Genomic DNA, 24292 nt, shown 5'->3' with positions numbered 1-24292 from the left:
TTTCATATCTGCAACTAAAAGAAAAGTGAACTAAAACATATATTAGTGGAAAAAGATGAAATTTTGCCGGATTTTTCAACTGGAACATATTAAATCTACCACGACGTTGAAGCTGTCGCTTTTGCATCAAAGAAACAGCATTCATTTAAAAGGATACCTCTCAAGCAGAAAAGTTTGAAAAGGTATTCAATATCTGCTGGAGAATGATTTCAATGCTCCACGCCAAACTGACTGGAATTCGCCATGTATTCTTGTGCCAAAACGAGACAATAGTCTCTGCATGTGTACCGATTAAAAAAAGGTGAATATTGTGGTTACAACAGATTCATATCAATTGCTAAGAGTTGTTGTCTGCATTGATAAAATTGTAAAATTCAACGTATGTCACGAAGTTACAACTCTTGAAAGGGTACTGGCAAACTCCACAAACAGAATGGTCAAATGAAATTTCGTCATTCGTAACACCAGATGGAATTGAGTATAAAGTAATGTAGTTTGGGTCAAAATGTTCGCCTTGTACTTGTCAACATTTAATGAACATGATCACATCTGTTCTAGATAACTGTGACGCTTACATCGATGATATCATCATTTACATCGACACATGAAAACCATTCGGAAATTCTTTGACATACTCAATGATGTAACCTTTACAATTAATTTAAGTAAATGTGAGCTTTGCGGTGCTTTTTTAAAAACTTTTCAGGACATTTTGTGGGATACTGTCCAGTTCAACCTACTTAAGTTGTTGTCAGGGCTATCTCTGAATTCCATGTATATATCAGTAAAGTATTTGACGTGAATTTGGGTTTGTAGCGATTATATCGGAAATGCTGCTCCAAATTTGTCATAATAGCTGAACCCGAAACTAACTTGTTGAGTAAGAAAACCAAGTTCCATTAGTCTGAAAACATGCCATGAGGCTTTTGATAAGTTTAGAGGCATCCTGAAGCGTGCACCAGTTCTTTTAGCTCCAAATCTCAATGAATCATTTAAAATGTATGTTGGCGCAAATGTTGGGGCTGATGGAATATTGATTTATGAAGACGAAAATGGTGTAGATCAACAGTGTGCTATTTCTATAACAAATTAAACAAGAGCCAGGTAAGTTACACAATCGAGAAAGAATGTTTGGCTTTGATATTGGCTTTGCAACACGTTGAAGTGTATATTGAGTACCGCTCCTTCTCTGATTATAGTATTTAGTGACCACAATCCCCTAACCTTCATTAGTGATATAAAATTAAATCAGAGATTATTATGATGGAGTTTGATGTCGCAAAATTGACATCAGGCACTTTAAGGGAATAGATTATGTAATTGCTGATGCGCTTTCACGTGTTTGGAAGTATTGTATTGCTTCATGTATCTATGGTGTCACAGGACATCAGCTGATGTCATTTTGTCTGATATTTAATACAATTCTTTACTGCATATATTTTTCGTTTGTCTTTATGAGGGTATGTGTTCTTTATAGTTAATTAGTATCGTTTGTAGATTTTTTTCCAATGAGTATATGCTGTAGTTATCTTTAGTTTATAATTGACCTGTGTCCGAAATCAGGATAGGGCCTTTTTGACTGAAAACAATTATTTTGTAAACAACAACAAGAGGAGCTATTATTTCTCTATGATCATAGATTGAATAGTACCTGTAAACATATTTTATACAGTTTTTCTTTTATAAATATAGTCTTGATTCTGACATATAGGGTTGCAGAAATGAACTTCTCCATTAGGATCAGTGTTTCCTGAAATTGGCATTACGTACGAACTAGGTCAAGTGGAGGGTATTTAACATTTTTTTTAAAAACTTTCTCATCTCTACTTAAATCCGAATTAGAATCAAGCTTTATTGTTATGTTCCATTTTTAATTTGTCTGGATTTTTATTTCAGTTATTCACTTGAAGTTCAAGGTGCCCATTAATACTTCGATTAAATCATTATTTTGGAGTTATAGTTAATTCTGTGAAGGACGTTATGAATTATATTATTGTGACCAATCAAAACAATGTCAATACTCGCCACATTTTAGGCAGTTGGCACACAAGCACAGTCGCGACTACATGCACATCAGCACATTCAATATTTTACTTTATTTGTAACAACACTGGATTTCATTTGGAACATCATAAATTGGGGAAGAGTGATATAACCTTTAAGACTATATGGGTTTTAATTCAAGGTACTGAACATTTTTTTTATGAACTGTCACGTTGTTTTCTAGGGAGATACATTATGTGCCGTATGTTATGAAACTTGCTGGCTTTCGATCACTTATATTAGTTGTTTGAAGAGCATAGATTCGTAACGCAATATTGTTTTATTAATTGTATATATTATTATAGGTTACTTTGCCAATTTCCTAAGCAAACTCATGGCTATGATGTCATTGATTGTCATTACGCATTAAAGGTTATGATGGCATTATTTCCTTGATTTGAATTGTGCATCTAAAATATAGCACTGACACTTTTGAATCTCTATATATAACATCACAATGACATATTCCACCATCTAAAAGCGACATGAATCATATACTAACATTCCTTCGAAGCTGCTATAAGATACTTCAGGTTAGTATTTTGATTTTACTTCGATTGTAGTCAATTTTACGCAACATCACGAAATTTAAGATATCAATGCATTTAAAATTTAACAGATTATTTATAGTCTTTCATTTTCAAACAAAATACAACAACAAGGAAAGGAATCACAGATTGTAATTTGGTATCTTTAAAGCTAACAATGGTTGAAGAATTGTACAAGTTTGCTAGAGAACATAATTTAAATGCATGTAGGTTGCTGTTGCCTTTTATAGCAGAAATAAAATACACTCTTTAAGAATATCATTCTAATTTATTTAAACCAGTACACTTGCCTTCATTGCAATGACTTCCTTTCCATCCTGGATCACACCCGTTAGGACACGTTCCATCCGTTTTGTTACATGGCTGGCCATAGACACATTTTCCACATGTATTGTTACAAAACTCAGTAAACTTGGAAAACTCACCGTCGGTACATTCTGTAGATTTGTCAAATATAAAATATTACATTCTTAAACAATAATATTTAGAAAAAATTAAAATATTATGAAATGAAATAAATTCAGCATTTATCTTCACCAGATTTACGAATATTAATAATGCTTGGCCAGAATAATGTGGATATGAAGTTATAACAAAACAAGAGATGAATTATATTTAAGAGGATGAGCAGGAAATATGCATAAATTATTATTAAGACAAAAACACATGTTCAAGGGGCTTTACACAGGATAAATAGTACGTTCTGGGACCTGTATCTAAGATGCATTGCATATCATAATATTACTCACTCACCTGGCATAACAAGAGTGTCATACATGAAATTTAAATGTTTAGTAGGTGAGAAATATGTTTTACATATGGAATGCGACTTTTTAATATGCTGCATAGTTAGTACTCAGCAAAACAAACCACCAATTTCGTTTTTCTTCTCTTTTAAAAAATTTACCCTTGCTTAAAATTTAATGACTCATTGGATATTTTAACTGTAATTAGGTTTATATATAATTTTTCATATATTATCAAAGCATCTGGACGTTATTTCAAAATGGTTATTTAGAGCTCTCAACAGAACTTAAGGACATATATTTGTATGTTTGTTCAACTTTCAACAAACTTAAATGAACATTATTGCTCATGAAGTTATTAATTGAGCTTATGAATATTGTGAGGGATAGTTCATACGCAATATTAATCAAGTTCTTCAAGCGAAACGAGCGGATTTTTGGACAACGGTACCGACGAATCTCTCATTGAGGAAGAGAACTAAATATAATAGTTGATGCGCTACTAAAACTATTGTTCCAAAACTCAAATGGCTATGAGTTAATTACTACTTATTCTACCACTGATGTTGCTTTTAATCGTTATGGGAATCGCTGCAATATTATTAAATCTGATTTGTTATTATTTTTAAACACGTAAAGTGTAAAAATAAAATATAATAAACAACTTACCACCATCAACAATAACTTCGCATATGGTCATTATATTGCTCAACCTCACCAAAGAGATGAAACGAGCAACGGTGTTATTAGGTTTACAAACATGTATGTTATTAGCTGATGAGATCACCACGAATGAATGGTTGTACGTCCACGAATTTGAATTATTACCGAGATACAGATTAAAGCCAGAAAGTTGATCATCCCCTAAAAGAAAAGTAAGAAACAGATAAACATTTACTTTCATAAAGCATCACATCTTAACACTCAAATCCTGTATACTAGATGATGTATAAGTCAATACTATTTCGGAATTTGTGTGGATGCTTCTTCAACTCGAACACCTAAATATGATCTGCGTCTTTTTAGAGGCTTACGAATAGAAAATTATACGAGTAATATTTGGTCGATTAGTCATTTAAAAAGATAATAATACAGTTTTGTCTACCTTTAATGAAGGAGGAGTTTACTTAGCCTCTAAAATGGACATTACCCGAAACGACCATCGCACTGAATGAAATTTTCTGAATTCGTTCACTGTCACATTTAGGAAACCCATCTTTAAAGACAACACTCTACTCATCACTGTGTGTACATGTTCATTATATACCAACGTCCCATACTAGTAGTAAACCTAAGAATCAAACGACAACAAGATGGTCGATTAGATCAATACCATTGAAGGGATTGTTTGGTAAAACTTGTTCATCGTGATCTCAGTATGATTAATGTCCTGTTGTACAATCGTCACTTCTACTAAAATAATCAGACATCAATGTGGACATTACTTAAATGGAACCTTTGTGGAACAATAGTTTCATTTCAAGAATAAAAAATGGCTTTTCTATGAGGCAACCTGTTGATCGTGATGCTAATCCATTAATGAAATTAAAAGAAATTGGATCGATATAGAGGCCGTTACAAAATATTAGATGAGATCGCCAATGATTTCTATAATACTGTTACATTTACGTTCTAGACGTGAATCAGGTCAAAATAGCTGTTTTGGATGACTGGGAGGAGAACATAATAAATAATCCTCCTGTAGTGCAAATGAATTGACCTACTAGTATTGCTCATCACCAGTTGCCACCCGAAAGCGCAATAAATCATACTCCATACGCCTGACTAATCTATCTCAGTCTGATAAGCATTAACAAGAGACTACGTGTAAGTGGGTGCCTTAGCAGTAGAGTATTCAGTAGGGAAAATTGCTTAGGTAGTGAATAAAACCAAAATCACGATCGGAATTCCTCTTTGAAATATAAAAGTCGAGAAAGCCAAAACATGCATCTCTTTCGCGGTTCCTTACCATCTCTATCCACCAGACTTACAACGTATAATTCGGAAACATTGAATAGAAGAGAAGGGACGCCTTGGCCTTCTATTTTTCAAACTCACATTGGGCGAGGTGGATGGAAACAAAAATGCGGGGTGGGTGACGAAAACATTTTTATACAGACAAGCAGCCATGTGTTGATGGGAGTCGGGGACTCTGACAAGTGTATGTCACCGCGTGTACAAAAATGTGATGTTTAACCAATACAAGACATCTCGCTTGCAGTGTTATTGATCATTAAGGATTCAGAAGCAGTATTGATTGAACTGGCAAGGGATTCCATTTATTTTGCTGTAGTATCCGTTACCGTTTATCAATTGCTTCGTTGAATGTTTACGTCGATATTACTGACGGTCTATTTATTATCTAAGGAGAATGACAGTAAGCTGCAAATCCCACCCAACCCATAATTCCATTTCGCAACTATATTTAAATGTTCAATGCAGTAAACATAGTCTGTTTTAGATAGATTTGGTCATCCGAGGCTAATTTAAAAACAGCATTTAACCAAAGTACTTTTCCCTTCCTATATTATTCAGAGGTCTATTCCAGGTTTTTTAAACCCTCTTCTGGACTCAACGGCGGTTTATATGGTCCGAGGATGCATTGGACACTAACGATGAATTTTGTCTCACATCGCCAGTCTATATTATGTTCAGGTAAAGAGGTGAAATAGTCCTCTAGTCTTATTCCAATCGATGTACCCTGCTCCAGATGCAACTACGTGTAGAAGTGTTTGTTCAAAGTTTATTTTAGCTCAGATTAGCGATAAGATTAGCCGTTATGTTCCCGGACTTTTGACATTTAGGAAATAAATTGCCTTAGGCATTGATTCTCACTGTCCTTGGCGTGCATTTTTGTTTTGTTATTTGGTAGTGGCAGACCGCTAGTGTTACGACAATTAATGGTCCATGTAGATTTGTTCAGCGCTGCGATTGGCAATTTATTCTTGTCTCCAACTACGGAAACTAATCTAAATAATCTATTTTATATCTCAGAAATCCCACGCCAGGCAGCAAACCACCCTTCGTCAGTTACCTTAATCTTAACAAACCCAACGGCCTTCTCACAGATGTCGTGAACACTGGTAAAATTCTGGCAAATAACCCATGAGCAACATCGCCTAACCAGTCTCTGTAATAAACTCAATAGTCAGACGAGCGTAAATTTATCACTCTGACTCGGCTGGCGAAGTAATTGTGTATGATCGTCATTGTTTATTTAATTAACATCAGGGACTAATTGTAACTGACCATTACCCCGTCTTGCAAATGATATACAAACTAACGGAAAGTGTTTCTTTAAGAAATGAAGCAAATGCATATCTCAATATGTCAGCGTGAATCTCACGAGGATATAAATATTGTTATGACCATTATTAAGTCGCATAGAGATCTATTCGATACAAAACTTTACAAAATATGTTCCTTTCGCGATACACCCTTCCTTCCCCCGACGAAAAATGTCCATTGATGTCGTCGCACTTGCGATGTATCGCGATCGTCTATATGATGGTCACGATGTCGGGTGCTATATGACGTCTATCGCAATCAGAATATTGTTCCACGGTTTGTTCCCCAGTCGCATCCGAGCACCGTTTTGATTGACGATGAACTAGTGTCAATGCGGTACCCGAAAATTTTTATCTCGATGTCCGAATCCAGTGTCGGCTCGTGAACGATAATATTGTCCTGTTGCTGTGCACATACGCCATTGAAATTCAGCATTGATCGTCTCTCGTAAAGGCAGCCGGGAATTTTTACTGTGGTACATATAGGATTGTTAATTCTTGTTGCGTTTATCATGAAAAAAATAGTGTATTATTGACTGGTATCCAACCAAACGGCACAGATCTAATGTTGAGCAAGCTGTAATACACATGAAGCTGATCCAGTGCTATCTTTATTGTGCTACAGGGGCGCCATAATCGCGCTGGGAAATACAACACCAGATTCCGGCATCATTTTCGACACTGACACCATCGTGTTGGTAGTCGTTGTGGTATTTATGCTTTCAAGAGGTGAAATTAATCTATTCCGATTCAACGTGAATCCCATTACTGATATTAGTAAGTCACCTCTGTAATTGTGATGACAAAAAATGTAATTGCGGCAAGGACTTTAGTCTCTGATGTAAATGTGGTAGTCAATCTCCCCGTTGATCAGCAGGAGGGCAGTATGTGGGTGCATGATTCGACTCGCGTTCAATCGCCGACAGTTTGCTGATGCTTCTTTGATGGCATGGTGGGAATTATTTCCGGCAAGTAAACTCCGCACGAGGGTTTCTAATGGATCAACTTCTACGTTAATATTATTGAGAAAGTACGCTGTCGCGATTGCTTCACTCCGATTTGGGTTATAGACTTGTTTAAATGGGAGAGGTCTCACTATGAGTTTCAATCGGTTTTTATAGTCGATGTTTTAATCGATGTTTCAGCTGGATGTTAATTCGATTTTTCAACACAATTTATTCAGATAATTTAACCCCTACCTGCTTTAAAACTCTGAATCGTCTGGGATCATTATCATTTACCCTAGTGAGACGGCAAATCTCTAGATAAACCCATCTTAAACATTCCCCATTTGATTTAGGATTTATTTGAGCTGCAATAATTATTTATCTCTGTCGTGATACTCACTCGCGGCTAATGTGGCGTCTTTCTCAAATGTTTATAAATTGTATTACCGTCGGCAGTTCTGATTAATAATCTGGCGATATTTCATGAGCAGACATGCAAGCGAAATCACCAATGTCTTCCCTTGTCTTTTTCGTGGCGATTTCTATGCGATTTCTGTACTTTCTGGTTCCGCATGCCTTTCTGATTTGCTCAGGAATAAATGCGGTAGCACCTCTGATCTCTTAAATATAGCCGGAAGAAGCTATTGCATCATCATAATCTCTGCGGTTGCTTCTCTTGCCATGGCGATCTCTTTGTCTTCTATGACATTTTCGTCTTTCATGTTGCTGAAGAATCCAACAATGTCGCTGACTTCCATGTTCTTGGTGGCCTCGTTGTAATCTTGCAGAACGATATAATATGTCTGATCATCTGCGGTTGGTGCAACAAGATATAACCCGTCCCATGGTATCATTCTCATAACGAGGTTAAGTGACAAATGAGTCATACCGTAAACCAATGGTCATGTGATTATCTCACTCACACTGTTGGGGGTATGCCTAATGAAATTTTACCGGGATGATTTTATTTTGATGATGAATTGTCAACTATGCGAAACTCGTCGCGTACTTCAGACAATTTATTGTAATTGGTCAATGAATTGTATGTGGTTAGTTTATTGACTGCCTTAGTGATATGAAATGCCCACACGTTTATATTGTCTGCGATGCAAGTGTTACATGGACGCAGTAGACGGACATATAATCATCACGATAAATAAACGGAAACCAACCACAATAATGTGTGCGCGATATATCGTGAAAATATATAATTTTTTGTCGACGGCAAACAAGTTGGTTGGCTAAAGTGCATCGTCGTTGAGGGAGGCGACTATAGCCGCCATTAACGAAATACGCAGAAAGGAAACAATTATCGGGGTTTAATTACCATGGGAATGAGACTCGACTGTATATTCTACTAGATTGACGTCCTCTCCATTGTGACAACACACCCACTGAAACAGATCGCGAATGTTACCGACGCGATGTTGCATTCAGTAACTGTTATTTAATTCAGCCAAACATAGCTTATCGTGAAAAAAATTGGCCGGTTAAATAACATTAGTTCACATATGTGCACAACATCTTGCAAAATGGTTAATAACAGCCGCAATACGGGCAATGTTAGCTGTTAGAGGCAATTAACTAGGGTCTTAAAAAATATTGGAGTGTTAACACTCATATGATGGTATCGATTTATTACAGAGCAGTGGTTATTGGAAAGACACCGTAGTGTTAGCAAATTAGCAAATGCCGCTTGAGTTTAAGAAAAATATATTACCGCTATTTGGTTGGTGCGACAAGCATTTATGTCAGATATTTTTACCGGCATCAAGAATAAAATCCATGGGAATCGTTTTGACGTCAAAACACCCAAAGAAGTTCACCAGGCGGATAGTTTGGTTCTGTCACAAGAAGGTTAAACCGTTGACATAGAAAACTTCCACCGAGGTCGCAGGCACATCCAACCGCATATTGGCGTGTAGACAATTAAGTTGACCAAGTCTGACGCAGGTTGATCAAGGCTGAAAATTTCTCAGAGACGTAAAGGCGTTTATGAAACGTAACTTGGTCAAATTATCGCAAAGGACATGATGGTGTTTAAAACGATTAAGTCATTTTCGAACAATTTAGCCGTACACTTGCGGTACGATTATAGGATGGCAGAAAGACTTCCTGTGGTCGTAGCCGCATCGAACAATTAAATTACGAGCACGACAGCGATGAAACCCGCCGTGGCAAACAAAAGACCAGTGCAGTCGCAGTAGCCTATATTGAACTAATTTTGGCAGGCTCCAGCCTCGCTCTAGTGTGATATGTGTGTGTGTGTGTGTGTGTGTGTGTTTGATTTTGATTTCTAACGTAGCTTTAACAATTTTTCAGTAATATCGCTACGATATCTGCAGTGTGGCAGTTTAAAGTGATGTCTAGCACTGGGGAATCATGCCGCAGACATGTAGCATAATGCCCTACCCAGTCACATTATCCCGACACCAGGACAACCAGTGATAACACTAACCTCTTAATGCTGAGCGCCGAGCAAGGCAGCTGTTAGTACCATTTTTGTAAGTCTTTGGTATGATTCGGCCTGGGATGGAACGCACGACCTCCCGCATCCAAGGCAGATGCTCGAACCACTAGGCCACCGGAGCGGTTCTGTAGTGTGATATCGATACGCATCTTGAGATATAGAAGGTGGAACAAGAATAGTCACTGATGCTATCTGGAGTTTAACGACACAGAAAATTTCAAACCTGACCCGTTGCAGCAATGATTATGTTGATGTGTGAGAGAATAATTTTTAGTGATACCGGTCGATACACAGTATCACCACGGCGGGTCATGCATCAACAAAGCTCTATCTCAGAGTGTCAGCACACAAGGCTCATATCGCCATGTCGCCGGTTACACCCACGGCATATGAGAATGACGATTGCCACGTAGATAACCTCGTTGATTATTAACACGATACAATGATCATTTTGTTGTTGTGCCAAACCCATTGTGTAATCCAGGTGAGATCACTACAGTCAGGAAAACTTCGCTGGGTGTCATAACTTCGGTAAGATCCATTTTGTTTGCTATCATGATGCTAATTGTCTGCGGAAGCAGTTGAGAAAAATTAATTTTGATGCTGAACAACGCGCTGTTGAAAATGCTATCAAGTTCAACGTGTGCGATTTGTGATAGATCTTTAACCGTGACACAGCACTTTATGCAAGATTTGACCATTCTACGTGATCATCAATGAATTAGAAAAGCCGTGAGCTCTATATTGTTAGACGACTTAATCAATGAACGGAGGTTGCGTATCCAGGACACCATGGAGTCGAATCAACACTAGTCGCATGCTCAAGCTAACATACTGGCATATCGATTGTACAATTCAGTTCCAGGTTGAGTGTTGTTTCCAATCCTGGTATTGGTACGTTGATATGTTTTCCCAGAGTATCCACCGTCTGTATACGAGTGGGGCATATTCGTTTGGGTATTTGTCTTTGTGAAGCCTTAACTATTCACACTGAAGAGTGTCACGTAATTGTTTACCTGTGACGAACGCTGATATCACTGGGGAATCAGGTGGCAAGAAAGTCATCATATGAATTTTTCACGATCGCCTAACGCATTTTGTCATATCTTTTCAGGTCAAATTTTAGTCGCATTTGTAACTTTAACTCACGCAGTTTATTATCCGTGGTGCAATGATCGTCTAGATCTTTATCATAATGATTCGCTTTGGACACCAGCCTGTGATGGGGACATATGTAACAAATAGGGGGAGAATGACATTGATTTCCACACATGATTCCGCAAATAGGATTGGTACTCAACCATGATAAAATCATTTTTATCGTGTAAACGTGTACTGTACATATTTCGTCCCATATTGCAATGCGATGTATATACTTGTTATCCATACGTATCGGATCCAATCCGGATTCTCTTTTCCACATGGAAAGAACACTATGACAAGTTTGTGAGGTAACTTCACGTTGCCTCATGTCGAACGCAAGTTTCCGCGTAGGGTTAACTCGACGAGGTTTTGAGTCATCAACTAAAATTGTAAACAAGTTGATCTTGAGCTCTGTTTTACCAGAATACGATGCCTCATTTAGATACATAAGTTTGTGATTTGCAACTGGATCATTTACCAAATGAGATTTTGAATCCGTGAAAAATGATTTATCCGAAAAATAATAATGTTGTTCTGATATTTTGCAGAGCAGGTTGGCTATCCAAAACATCACCGGAGGAAAATTTAACAACACGCTTGCAAGGAAATTGCACATTAGCCGATCAAATTGTATTCTCACTGAGATATTCCCGCACATCTATGCTCAGTAACACGATATTTACGTCGAGAATTAGTAAAATTCTCGGTCACACGTGCTGCAGAACAGTTTTAATTTCACCGGCCTTCATAAGGCATTACATTCTGGTTGGGGTTTTCCACGAGAGAACCTCTATATATCACAGCGCAGCGGTAACTGGGGATGCATCATTGTAGTTGATACTGTCAAAGCCGTTCAGAACTCCAAGGGGAGTCTGAGGTGTTATCGTGACAGCAGAAGTACCGTGACTTCATTGCACCCGTATAGGATATAATTTGTAACTCATGACCCAATATTCCTTTTATCTCTTGGCGATCAATTGTATTCAGACAAAGTATATATTATCTGGAGGAAGAAGAGATAAAATAGATGCAGGACATGTGTTGTTCATTCTGCCATTGTAAACTCGTCGCTCTTTCTGTATTTCAAAATATCATGTGGAATAGACACATGCGGCATTGTCAACGACGAATTCTTCCTTTGCATCAAGAAAATACTGATGCAGTTCTGAAGATTCCTTGGGTGGTATGACATCGTGACGTACACAAACGATCAAGATAACATGTTACAACTTTCTGGTCACTGAGAATGGTATCACGCGCTGAGTGATGGTCACTGAGTTGTGAATTTGAAGGTGATCATCTAATGTTTGTTCCGGTATGCCTAACATATCTATTTAGTGCCCAGTGGGTTCTTAACTGACGACCTGATATTGTCATAATGTATATACAAAGACGTTGATATCTCTAATAAAGTCATATCGTGTACAAAAATATTAGTGAATAATTGTTTGGGCAGACAAGTTTTCTCGGCAAAAGAAGTGTCAGCATATTCCATTCCTCCTCTGCAGTCATTGTCCGTCAGCTACCATATAATCTATAATATATATTGCCCTACGGCTGAAATGTGTGTTCATCTTTTTGCGAATATCGTCGAGATCTGACGAGTTTTTATAATCATGAAGTAAACTTTAAGTTATCGCTGGGTCATAAAACCACGACGGGATTGTCTGCAATTTACATCAGCACCTATATCAACATGTGACCATGATGAATAAATGAGATAGAACAATCAAGGAGATAAAACGTTATTGTCTGTTAAAAAAAAAAAAATATTATCCAAATCGCCAGTAACGATATTATGCAACTTTGTCCATACGTGATCATTTTCGAGTTCTTTTCTTTTTACTAATGTCATCGCATGCTGCGCAGATGCATTTTGAGTTGTCGTTAATTGATCAATGGTAGTGCATTATATAGATATTGTCTGATATTTCTAACGTAACATTTCCTCTATTGTATTTTTCACATTCAACTTGGAATGTTCATATGAATGGGCCCTTCGTTTTTTGCTCACCATAAAGGTATTAGACCGTGAGAGCCAACGTGATATATTACACACGGAATAGGGCCTGAACCCTTTCTAATTATGCCAGCGTTTATCCAACAGTACTTGCCGACACATTGTTGATCACAAAATGTTGTCTTCCTCATGTGGAGCCAGTTACACTTGTTTCATCCAATTATACTTATTAGAATTATAAATTTCTAATTAATTTCAAGTGGGAGGGTTAAGAAGCCATTTGTTACGCGCGCTGAAGGACTCACGGTACTAATTCAACTCCAATGGTAAACATATGGAAACACTATCATATTCAAAATTGAATAACTTACAATTTATGGGTGCTGATAATGACACCTATAATTCTTCATGCACATCTAACCTTGGTGCAAGCTTATGTGTGGAGAACACCATATGACCCGCGGCACTTTGTTTATATACATATGCAAGAAACACGTGTTATTGATTCTGCACCAAATGAATCAGGTGATACTTTCAGTATTGAGTACTCCTGAGTCAAGCCTGTAAAAATGCTAAAATTGCATCAGTAGAAATTTGTCAATATTTTTTTTACATTACATATAGGATAAGATCTCAAAAGATATTTTCCTAAAATTTTTATTTTCATTATTAACCAATTATGGACCACCAAACCTGTAAATACTCTATTATTTCTTAACCCATTTCTAGACTGGTTCACATTTCTTCCGTATAATTAGTACAGTGTGTCCTGAAGTACACGTGTCTCACTCTTAACAATCCCTGGAAGAGTGTCCGGTACACAAAATCTCACGACTAACTCCATGTGTTTGTTGCTCTACGTCGCACCCATGGAGAGTAAAACAAATAGAAGACCATGGTGCCCCGCTTCATATGTTACTCATTGGAAACAGATTATTCCGAACGTTTGAAAAGCATATTTCAAGATGTATATATGGTTCGGCTACATGAGTTACCTTTACTAAACAACAAAATTTAGGATGTCGAGCGAAATCTGTATCAAGTAATAAATTTACGAAAACGTTGACTGCAGAAAACGAGCGAATAATCTAAAGTCACATTCGCAATAAAATAAATGTCAAACTGCCGATCACCACATCTCAATGGACATTCAATAAATATTGTTACTTGTTCTAGAACAACTGTTCCATTTACTCTGACTTTCTCCCTCCTTGAGTATCAGTAGCTTCCTGATGTGTCAATATTTTAGTCAAACGCCAGATTATGACCTGTACGCAAATCTCTGAAACACTATTTACGGATGTAAATTCTTTTTTCTTTTTTTTCACTTTATGTGCAATAATAATAATAATAATAATAATAATAATAATAATAATAATAATAATAATAATAATACACATCTACAAACTGGCTTATAAGTTTGTTAACATGTTAAGATAAGACCATTAAAAGCTCATAAGCCTCTCTTGATGAGGTTAACACATTTATATTTAAACGATCAAAGTTTGAGACGCAACTATACCTAGATTATCATCTGTTCTTCCGTAAACCGTGATAGTCTTTACAATAATGTTCAAGCCAATTTCAACTTCCCAGGTATGATTAGCCTTGTCTGTTTGAGAAGTTGCGCTACATGACTTTAACGTCACCGGATTGCTGCCATCTATTTTCCCATCCACAGCCTTATCAGCAGTCCAGCTGAAATTCTGATAATTCGATGTCGTTGACTGGACAGCTGGCTTATGTAGAGCAAAATTCACCGTGCCTTAGAAGAAGAAAAAAAGTATTTCCTTTATTTATTTATTTTTAAAATGATTTTGAGTAATGTTTGCTTTATTTGAAATCCTGTCCGTCCATCTATCAATCCATACGCACCAATATTCACTACAATGCCTACATTTTCTGCACTATAATTCTAGAATGGTTTTGCCCAGCTTGGTGATAACAATATTCACTGTTCTGTCTCATATATTTTGCAGCTGCATCCTTTGACCAATATGTAGGTATTCTGAGAACCCAGGTTTAAAAATGTTACAAACTAAACATTTATTATTATGCAATGTTACGACAGTATGGTCTTAAATTAAGTAGCAGAAATGAGAGAAACTTTAACAATTAGTAAAATTAACAAATAAATTTAAATTTATATGTTAAAAATATACAAAATGACAATTTATGAGGAACTTATAGTATTGTAAGTTAAACCTCAAATAAACTTAAACGTTTTATCACAGGTTCAACAGGATAAAATGAATTACAATATTGAGTATGCTAACGTGCCAATAGTCTTGAATAGGTTGTTGTACTGACTTTTGTGATTGATCACAATTATATAATCAAGAATGTCTCTGAATTAAATTCACACTAATCCCAAGTAGTAATTTTCTCTAATAATTCCAATGGGGACTTTGTAATTCAAATGACCAAATTAAGAAAAATGATTACTGTCAAATTATATCTTAACATAACTTACAATGACTTTCCAAGCTTGTCATAAGATAGGAAATAATAATTTTATTCACCACAACCTTATAGATAAACCTAAGATACAATAGCATGACCAGGATGTTGCTCACGTTTCCTTTCAGAACATTATAAATTCGTAAATAAGGCTAGACATTGTACTCAAATATCAGTAAAACAACATTTATAAATTACAAAGACGAAAAAAGCGTGTGAATAGTCAGGTTGTCTTCCTTCAAATTACAGTCAAAGGGAACTAGTGCTTAACATGGACCAAGGCGCTCCACTTTTATTAGCAAAATTGAATATTGCTCCTCTGACCGTTGCGGTGGCGTCCTTGACATTTGATACATGCTGCCAACTTGTTTGTACCCTCAAAATGAGTCTGACAGTCATACGTGCAGTTGCGACAGATACCGATAACATTTCATGTTTTGGTGACCACTGGAGTCTCCAGTCCACTTATATTTAGTATCTTATCTAAAACGATTGAAAGTTCGTGTTGGGGAGATTTATCGTTAATAATTATGTTTAACGTGCGTCACTAGTTGTGATTTAATTGATAAACCACATGACCAGCAGAATATGACCATTTATTGATGTCGGTTAGATCTACAAATAGGACATTGGAGATTTGATTTTAATCAGATTGCCCTCTAAATATAAAATTCAGAAAGATATGTTTCACAAAGAACACTTTGATGTATGCTTGGCACCTGTCGGGAAAGCTACACCTACCACTTGCCCTTCGATTTAGTACGGCTCTGCGTTCAACACGCGCATATTCATTTTGTATAAATTACGTAACCGCAGTTTTGTATGATTACGTTCACGCGAATATTCATTTTTATAAATGAATATACCTTGGATTGCTTTTGATTTAAAATTGCAAGATCGTACCTCATCAACCTGCATAGTTTTGATTATACTCATCGTAAGTATCAACCATTCATTTTGAGTAACTCAAGGTCATCATGAGCTTTAATAGTAAGTAATCTACATATAAGTGCTGATTAAGCGTGCAGCGTGAAATCTTCATTTATATTTCGTTTCGGCTGATTTCCCTATTTAATTTATAGAAAAGAAACATTGTGATTAAAATGTGCACTGGATAGTTTCTTGTTGATGACTTTGTGCCTTTGGTTGTGGAAGCCATGCTGGTGGTTGGGTTTCTAATTTACGCAACAAAACAGGTCAGTGGGAATGATTATCCTGACATTGATATTGGATGAATGAGAGGATAAAACGTTTTAGCTGCTAGGTTTTACTTGTGCTTTCCGATAGGAACTCCTGGTTTTTATGTTACAGGGCACAAAAAATAATGTATATTACGTACCTTATTGCACTTATTCCTGATATAAAGCCATTTTTGTCAGACATACATAAATTATAGTCACAAACATGGCTACAATTCCGTCGGTTGCTCATTTTTTAATATACCAATTACCTCAGAATAGCAGAAGTAATGGAATAGTGAACAATTAAATGCAATATTTAGTAATTGTGTATAACTTTGCCGCAGATGGGGCTTTAGTCATTAATGCCAAAGTGGTAAAATCCAAATGTTTAAACAAAGGAATATTATCAAATACATAAGAAAAGCAGTCGGAGACTAGAATGTAAAAAGGCGTATGGATCACAAATAGTGCCACCCATGACAAAAGAATGCTAAGTATATTATTCTGACGCAAATTGTATTAACATGTCGTACTGACTGCAAGCACCGATTGTGGAAGCTGCGCTTTGATTCCACTGTTGTACAGTCAAACTGTTTCCGAAATAAATGTAGCCAAACTTTACTTATTCTGGGTCACTGAGAACGGAAATGATGCTTACAATTGTTGATTGGCTCTAGTTTTAGAGATATGATACTGGGTCAGTATATACGACCATTTTTGTGGGAATGGTGGATGATCAGTGAATTATAAACGGAAGGAATCTCAATTTAAACCGGAAATAACTCCAATACATCTACGACTGGATCTATGAAAAATCTATGACTGGGTTTAAGCGGTAGCTGCTTTTTAGGCAAAGCAATGAATGATGAATCTGAAGCTGCTATTGCGTCGTACATGATATGAATTGTATCATGTTATTTCTAGAAGTCATGGATGACGCATTCATAACTAAACTTACATTACTCTGTCGCACAAATTGCCCTATATCAGATCCATAAATCATAATGTGTCGTGCTCTCGTATTTGTCAGTGTTTGATTTTGCAAAGGGATGCATTTTCATTTGGCCAGAGTTAGCAGATATGCCTCGTACTTTTGTGAACCATGCAGATAATGTCCGGTATTCTTGTGGTGAAGTGAAGTTTGCATGACAAACGTGCAGTATAACTACTATGGTTAAGGAAGCCTATCACATTTAGGTTGGCTGCAGAATTGGAGATCAGGACAAGAGGTGGGACCCACACATAGGCTGCAACACTTGTCAACAAATCTTCGCCAGTGGTTGACTAGGAAAAAGAACTCTATACCTTTTGTAGTGCCAATGATTTGGAAAGAGCCAACAGTTTGGAAAGGTGTGTCAAAGAATAAAACGTGGACTGTGTATTATCCAAACATTCTATTAGCTATATACCCAGTACCGAGACGAGGAAAAGGAAGAGGATGAAACTTCTAGTCCTGAACCATCAATGTTGCATGATCCAGATTTTCTCCCATCCTCCTTTTCTTAATCACACCTCATAATACAGTGAACTAAATGTCCTTGTCAGGACTTTGAGACTATCCAAGAGTGCATCAGAGCTGTTGGGCTCCAGACTATAGTAGTGGAATCTCCTGGCAGGTGATGTTATGGTTTCTCTTCACGGAAGGCGATCATGTAGCCTGCAACAACATCGATTGTGTGATGGCAGCCATCACCATCATTCATGATCCAAATAAGTGGAGACTGTTCACGTATATATCGATGACGAGTCTTAAATATGTTTTGCTGCATAATATCAATTCCAGTTGATCATGCAGTCCATATGAAGGAAACTTATGCAAACATGAAGAAACTTTTGAGGTGCATAAACTATGACCAACATCAGTGGTAGCTGTAGCAATTTGAAGGTTCATACTCTCTTCCTTGGTCTGCAGACTGGATACAGAAAGTACTGATGTTTTCTCAGCGAATGGGATAGTCGTGCGAAAGATTCCCACAACATCAAGAGAGATCGGCCACTCCGACTGTTATTGGAACAGTATCAACAACTTGTTCAATCAAGAAAGCTTTTGTTACCACACTTGCACATCAAGCTGCGTCTGATGAAAAACGTTCTCAAGGACATTTACAAAACACAAACAGCTTACAAGTACCACCATGGAAAATGCCCATAGTTAAGTGAAGCTAAGATGAAGGAAAGAGTTTTTGTTCGTCCTCATATTTGTGAACTTCTTCGAGATGATGCATTTGACCGTGAATTGCGTGTTAAGGAAAAGACGACATGGAAAGCCTTCTAGTAAGTGGCAGCAAATTGTCTCGGAAACAACTAGGCAGAAAACTACAGAGAGTTAGTGGAAAACCTCGTCAAGACATTCTAAAGCCTTGGTTGCAACATGTCACTATAGACAAAAAATTTGAACTCTCATCAAGATCTTTTTCAACCAAAGTGCAGAGCTGTGAGTGATGAGCACGGCAAGCGAATTCACCAGGACATTGCAACAATGGTGAAACGCTATCAGGGCAAATCGAGCCCATCAGTGCTTGGAGACTACTGCTGGAAAGTGCCAAGAGATGTTCCATTTAACGAATAAAAGAGACAAGCAAAGAAGCGCCGAGTAGACACTGAATAAATACTGAACTATGTACGTATATATAATATTTGTTTGCCTTTTGATTTGTAATACATGTTATTTATATAACCCTTTTCTTTTTAAAAGTGTTACATAAACAGGACAGGTGAAATATTATCATGTAGAGCAACCATAAACACATGAAAAGACTTGGGTTAACAATTTATTTTTATTCTATTATCTACGCAATATGCATAGACATAAAATCTAGAAACTTAAATATTTCGGAAATAATAGCGAATCAGTTGTTTTAATTGTCATATTTGTATTGCATCAGGTTCAAACTACAAACATTAGCAACACATACAACATAGGATGCATTTCCAGCGAGAGATTTCATCAGCTCCTAGCGCGCTTGGGCTCTTCCATGGGCAATCGATTCTTTTTTTTTTTTGCCACTTCAATGATTGCATCCCTTGTGTATGCTTTGTACGATTCAGCCGGTATTTCATGTTATGTGGTTGTTTATTTTGTCTACTACATCCTGTTACCCTTATACTATATTATACGGATGTTGTGTTTTTGCATAGTTCCTTAGATTCATTATATGCGATTATGTTGATCTTTGCAAAGAAGAGGATTTCGATTTAATTCTTAGCTTTCATAGTTACTCCCCGTCCCCTTAGGACATGCTTTTCTGTCGCTGTGGCTTACTCGGAAAACGTTAGTGATATAAATTAAAACGTCAGCTTCTTTAATATCATTAGATCTGGAAATAACACAGTCTTTAACACGTTCGCCGAATACTTTGATGCGTTAAAATGCGTCTTTTTGAACTACAACTATGATTGTTCTGCTGGTAAGATGAGTGCTTGAGTGACCTATGTACCAAAACTTAAATGTTGTTGTAGAGAAGGGTACGATAAACGCCACGTTGTTATTGTTGTAATAAACTTACCCTAAGCCAGTACTTTTGCTGTTGTTCCGTCAGCAAAATCGCTATTAGCCATAGCTGCTAACAGTTTGAGTTAGTAAGTTCTGAATTGGCACTGATCTATGTCCAGCTGATTTAATTCTTTGCTCCACCAAAAACCCATCCGATACATGCACACTTCGATCAGGACAGATACGCTCGCACAAGTGATTTATATTTCTTATCCATATAATTCGCTTGTTATAAGACATTCAACAATACTCTGTCTTCTTCGTCAACCGTACGACTCTCAGAGAACACCAATGATTTGTGTCCATAGTCTATTTTTTTTCTTTCATCCATGGCTTTGCTAATTGCTTTTAAGCAATGAACATTGTAGATTGTAATTGCTGAATGGCCTGAGCGACTAAGACTCACGGCACTTATGCGTTTCCATTGGGGGCCTAACACCAAATGGTGTCTCCATAGACGCAAATCCAATTGTAGAGCTTTAGTATGAGACGTTTGTCAACACAATAGACTGCGTACCGCTGTAATTTATTGCCCGTCAGAGTCCATTTACCACATTCACGATTCCAATGCTGGTTAATAAAGTAATATCCAACATCCCAGAGGGTGATAGTACCCGTGTTGCTGAGGATTAAACAACCAACTTTCTGAACGTTTTGAGTTATATCCTACTAAGATAACCAGAAGCGTTTATTGCTGTAATCTCGTCGACCAATGTGACATATTCAGCCTTAAGACGGCACTGATGGCACTTGCAACGTGGTTACTAAAAACACCTGAACCAAATATCCTCATTGCGTGCAATCAAACATTTTAATTTGCTTACATCTCACTGGTGATTATGCACGCCTGCATATTAATAGGCGATTGTCTTTCGTCTGCCCATCGACAACTCCCGGACGCTGCCTTCACGTTGTCTATGCCAGTGTGAATTTCCATAGGAGACAGTATGCGACTCCACCTATAACTCAACGCACACAGCAATGAGTTGTAGAAGGGTGCTCCTTTTTCCATCGAGAACACTCCCATTTGTAGTTTCTGATCGGAAAGGATATAAAGCAGTGAGATATAGTAAAAAGGTAGAAATGAAATGAATAACAATTTAATAACAATTCAAATATTACACTCCTTTCGCTTGACCGTTTAATAAGCCTATTGCATCACTTGATTAGCAGTTTGAAATTGATTGACACATGTTCTTATATTTCTACTCATCTGTTGTATCCTTTCTCTATCTCATTTCTCCCAATTCCTTCTCCTCTTCCTCCCCGAATTGTCTCTAGATTCCTTCTCCTCCTCGTCCACTTTCTATCCCACGACTGCACTCCTGTCGACCTCGACTGTCTCGGCTACAATCTCAATACGGTCTCCAACTCCTGAAGACTTGGGACCCAATGGAACCGGAAGTTTACTGTCTCCTAAAAAGCTTTCCGTGAAAACTAAAGGATGGTACAATCGTTTTCCTTAGTTTCTCATCTCACACTACACACAGCCTATCATCAAATAAAGGCTATTAAATTTATCGGTCACGCATTCGTTCACATCGAGATGCCCATACGTTCTTGCATGGTAAAATAAACGTCACGGTATAAATTACTTCTGATACATACATAAATAAATTTCGTCACGTCAGTACATACTCTTAACCCCGTTATACTAAACAATATTACAATAATCAGAGCATTTCTTTACCTTACAGCTCATACACAGTAAGCATATATTCAAATATCCATACTCTGATAAATTCATAGGTCTATAGTAACTAATCTTAATACTTCAATCATTTTCCAAATTCACAATTCAAGCATATACAGATTCTAACACAACGCATTAATAAATCACTGGTTTACGACGAATTAACCAAACCGCGAATACAAAATTAATTCTGACAACAAGCTAACAATCTACATAATTATCTACTTTATACTTAAGGCTCAATCCCATTTCTCAAATGCGCAAGTAAATCAAACACTACAAAGGTAATTCTACATACTAAACGATCCTAGTTATTTAGTGCACATGCTACAAATGCTTACAATTATGATGCCGTAGTATTCTGCAAAATCGAGCAATTAACTTACTGCCCTTTTCAAAGCTTTGTCTTCCCTAGAATTGACGTCTAAGTTCTGCCGCAAGATTACAATTGGCTTCTTTCCCGGAGTAAACCATATTGATATGCAATCCTTCCAGGACAATACTAAATTACTCTTTACGATTTAAGAAGGTATCATTCGGGTCATAATTTTAATCACGCCCTACATCTCAGTTTTTGATTGGACATCGCTGTGGACCGATTCAATTAAACATAGCAGACAATGTCTCTCTCGCTGTCTGTCAACGTTGGGAGGGATACGAACACGTCCCGTGCACCCTGTGGACTTTCCTTTTGATTATTGAACAAACCTTGAACATATAGGTGTGACAACGGCAAGCCTTTGCTAAGTGACGTGACCGATCGACCTTGCCAACTGAAGTTTCCGGTCTCTGACTGGTCATGGTTATCTTGCGTGAGAGTTCAACACTAACCCCGCTACAATCTTTGGAGATCAAACACAAGGCCGCTATAATATTCCGAAGACAGGTAGATTATATATTGTATATGACTCTATAGCTGGGGCTTAGCAAACGTGACTCGCGATAACGTGTTTTCAGGTACTCGATTTAACTCTTCACATACTATATTGATATTTAATTGCATGGATAAATAATAATTACAAACAATGATTATCTTAATATTGGCAATTCACGTTTCTTCTACGCACGAAGATGTGAAGTGTAATTATTAACATTTCGCTCATTTGATCAATTGTTTGGGCCATCGAATACTGATTACATCATTTACCGCCATCTGAAAATTATCCTTTTATTTGAGAGTAGACCAACAAGGTTTCATTATATTAAAAGGCATTGAGTACAGTGATCCCCCTTTTATTACTCATTCTATCAATTTTAACCAGGATTGCAAATGACAACCAGGTCATTTTAAACAGGAAAAACGTCCTGAGATCCCGTGTTAGTTTAAGATCACTATTAATAAAACTTAAGTCAAACTAAAAGATCATTAGTAGTCAGTGAGTTATCAAATTGTTGTTTCTGAGTCTTCACGACAGGATGATCTTCATGTAGTCCTTGAAACTTCCATTGCAAACCATTTACTTGTCGATAGGACTTATCAAAGAATCTTTAATCATTTTCGTAAATTTCTAAAATTAATTATGTCCATATCTCCGCAGCATCAAGTCTGATGAATATTTCTTAGCGTATGCATATCAACACTATTAAATACAGCTAAAATATTGCAGTTATCTCTGATCACTTTTGGTATTTGTGTATATCGCTGAGTAACATAAATTGCATCTGTGTGTTTATGTCTACCGCGTGAAAAATATTCTAGGAGGATTTGATTTCGTATCCAGCATTATATCGTCGTATACAACTAAATTATTAATAAATCCATCAATATCATCTACTGTTGGCGCTTCACCGATATCAGTAATAAATTCAATAACATCATCACCGTTTTCATCCAACAATTTTGCGTTTCCATTAAAGTCTTTAAGTACATAGTAACATCTCTATACATCAACTGACGAAGCAACTAAATATAACTTATCCCATTTCAACCATCTCATTATCAAATTAAGTAGCAATTGCTTCTTACCAGACCCGGATGGGCCTATTATGATCATTCGGACAGATTTTGGTAGCGCTGCATATGCTTGACCGGCTATTGCTTTCGTGTCGCTGAGAAATCAATTACATCCATGTTGTAGAAATATAATAAATAATCTGGATTTATATTGTGTTAAATGCAGGGCGCGTACCCCCACAAGTGGACTTACAACTATTACATCAAAAAATAACAAATCACCAATTACAGGTAAGTGTGAACGATGTGGTACAAAGACATTTAAGTTTATTTCAACAGGCGGAGTTATAAGAAAGGAGCTGATATTGCCGCGCAGTTAACAAAGTTACCAGGAATACCATAGGGAAAATACCCAGGAGAAAAACAC

The 24292-nt window shown here is 36.9% G+C and overlaps 1 protein-coding gene across 2 annotated transcripts in view; it reads right to left on the bottom strand.

The window, feature by feature from the left end:
- Positions 1-24292, bottom strand: part of LOC149798407 (receptor-type tyrosine-protein phosphatase alpha-like) — a 135019-nt gene that overhangs the window by 45264 nt on the left and 65463 nt on the right. For both annotated transcript variants that reach the window (XM_089963608.1, XM_089963607.1), the window contains 3 exons: positions 14667-14909; positions 4007-4201; positions 2882-3028 (listed from right to left, as the gene is read on the bottom strand). In XM_089963608.1, the coding sequence (XP_089819734.1) occupies positions 2882-3028; positions 4007-4201; positions 14667-14909 (585 nt within the window). The remainder of the gene's footprint in view (positions 1-2881; positions 3029-4006; positions 4202-14666; positions 14910-24292) is intronic.

Source organism: Sinohyriopsis cumingii, chromosome 6 (genome assembly GCF_028554795.1).
Source record: "Sinohyriopsis cumingii isolate HCF-2022 chromosome 6, ASM2855479v2, whole genome shotgun sequence".
Classification (NCBI taxonomy): Eukaryota; Metazoa; Mollusca; class Bivalvia; order Unionida; family Unionidae; genus Sinohyriopsis; species Sinohyriopsis cumingii.
Note: the sequence above shows the minus strand (reverse complement) of the source record. Positions and strands in the feature narration are given on the sequence as shown.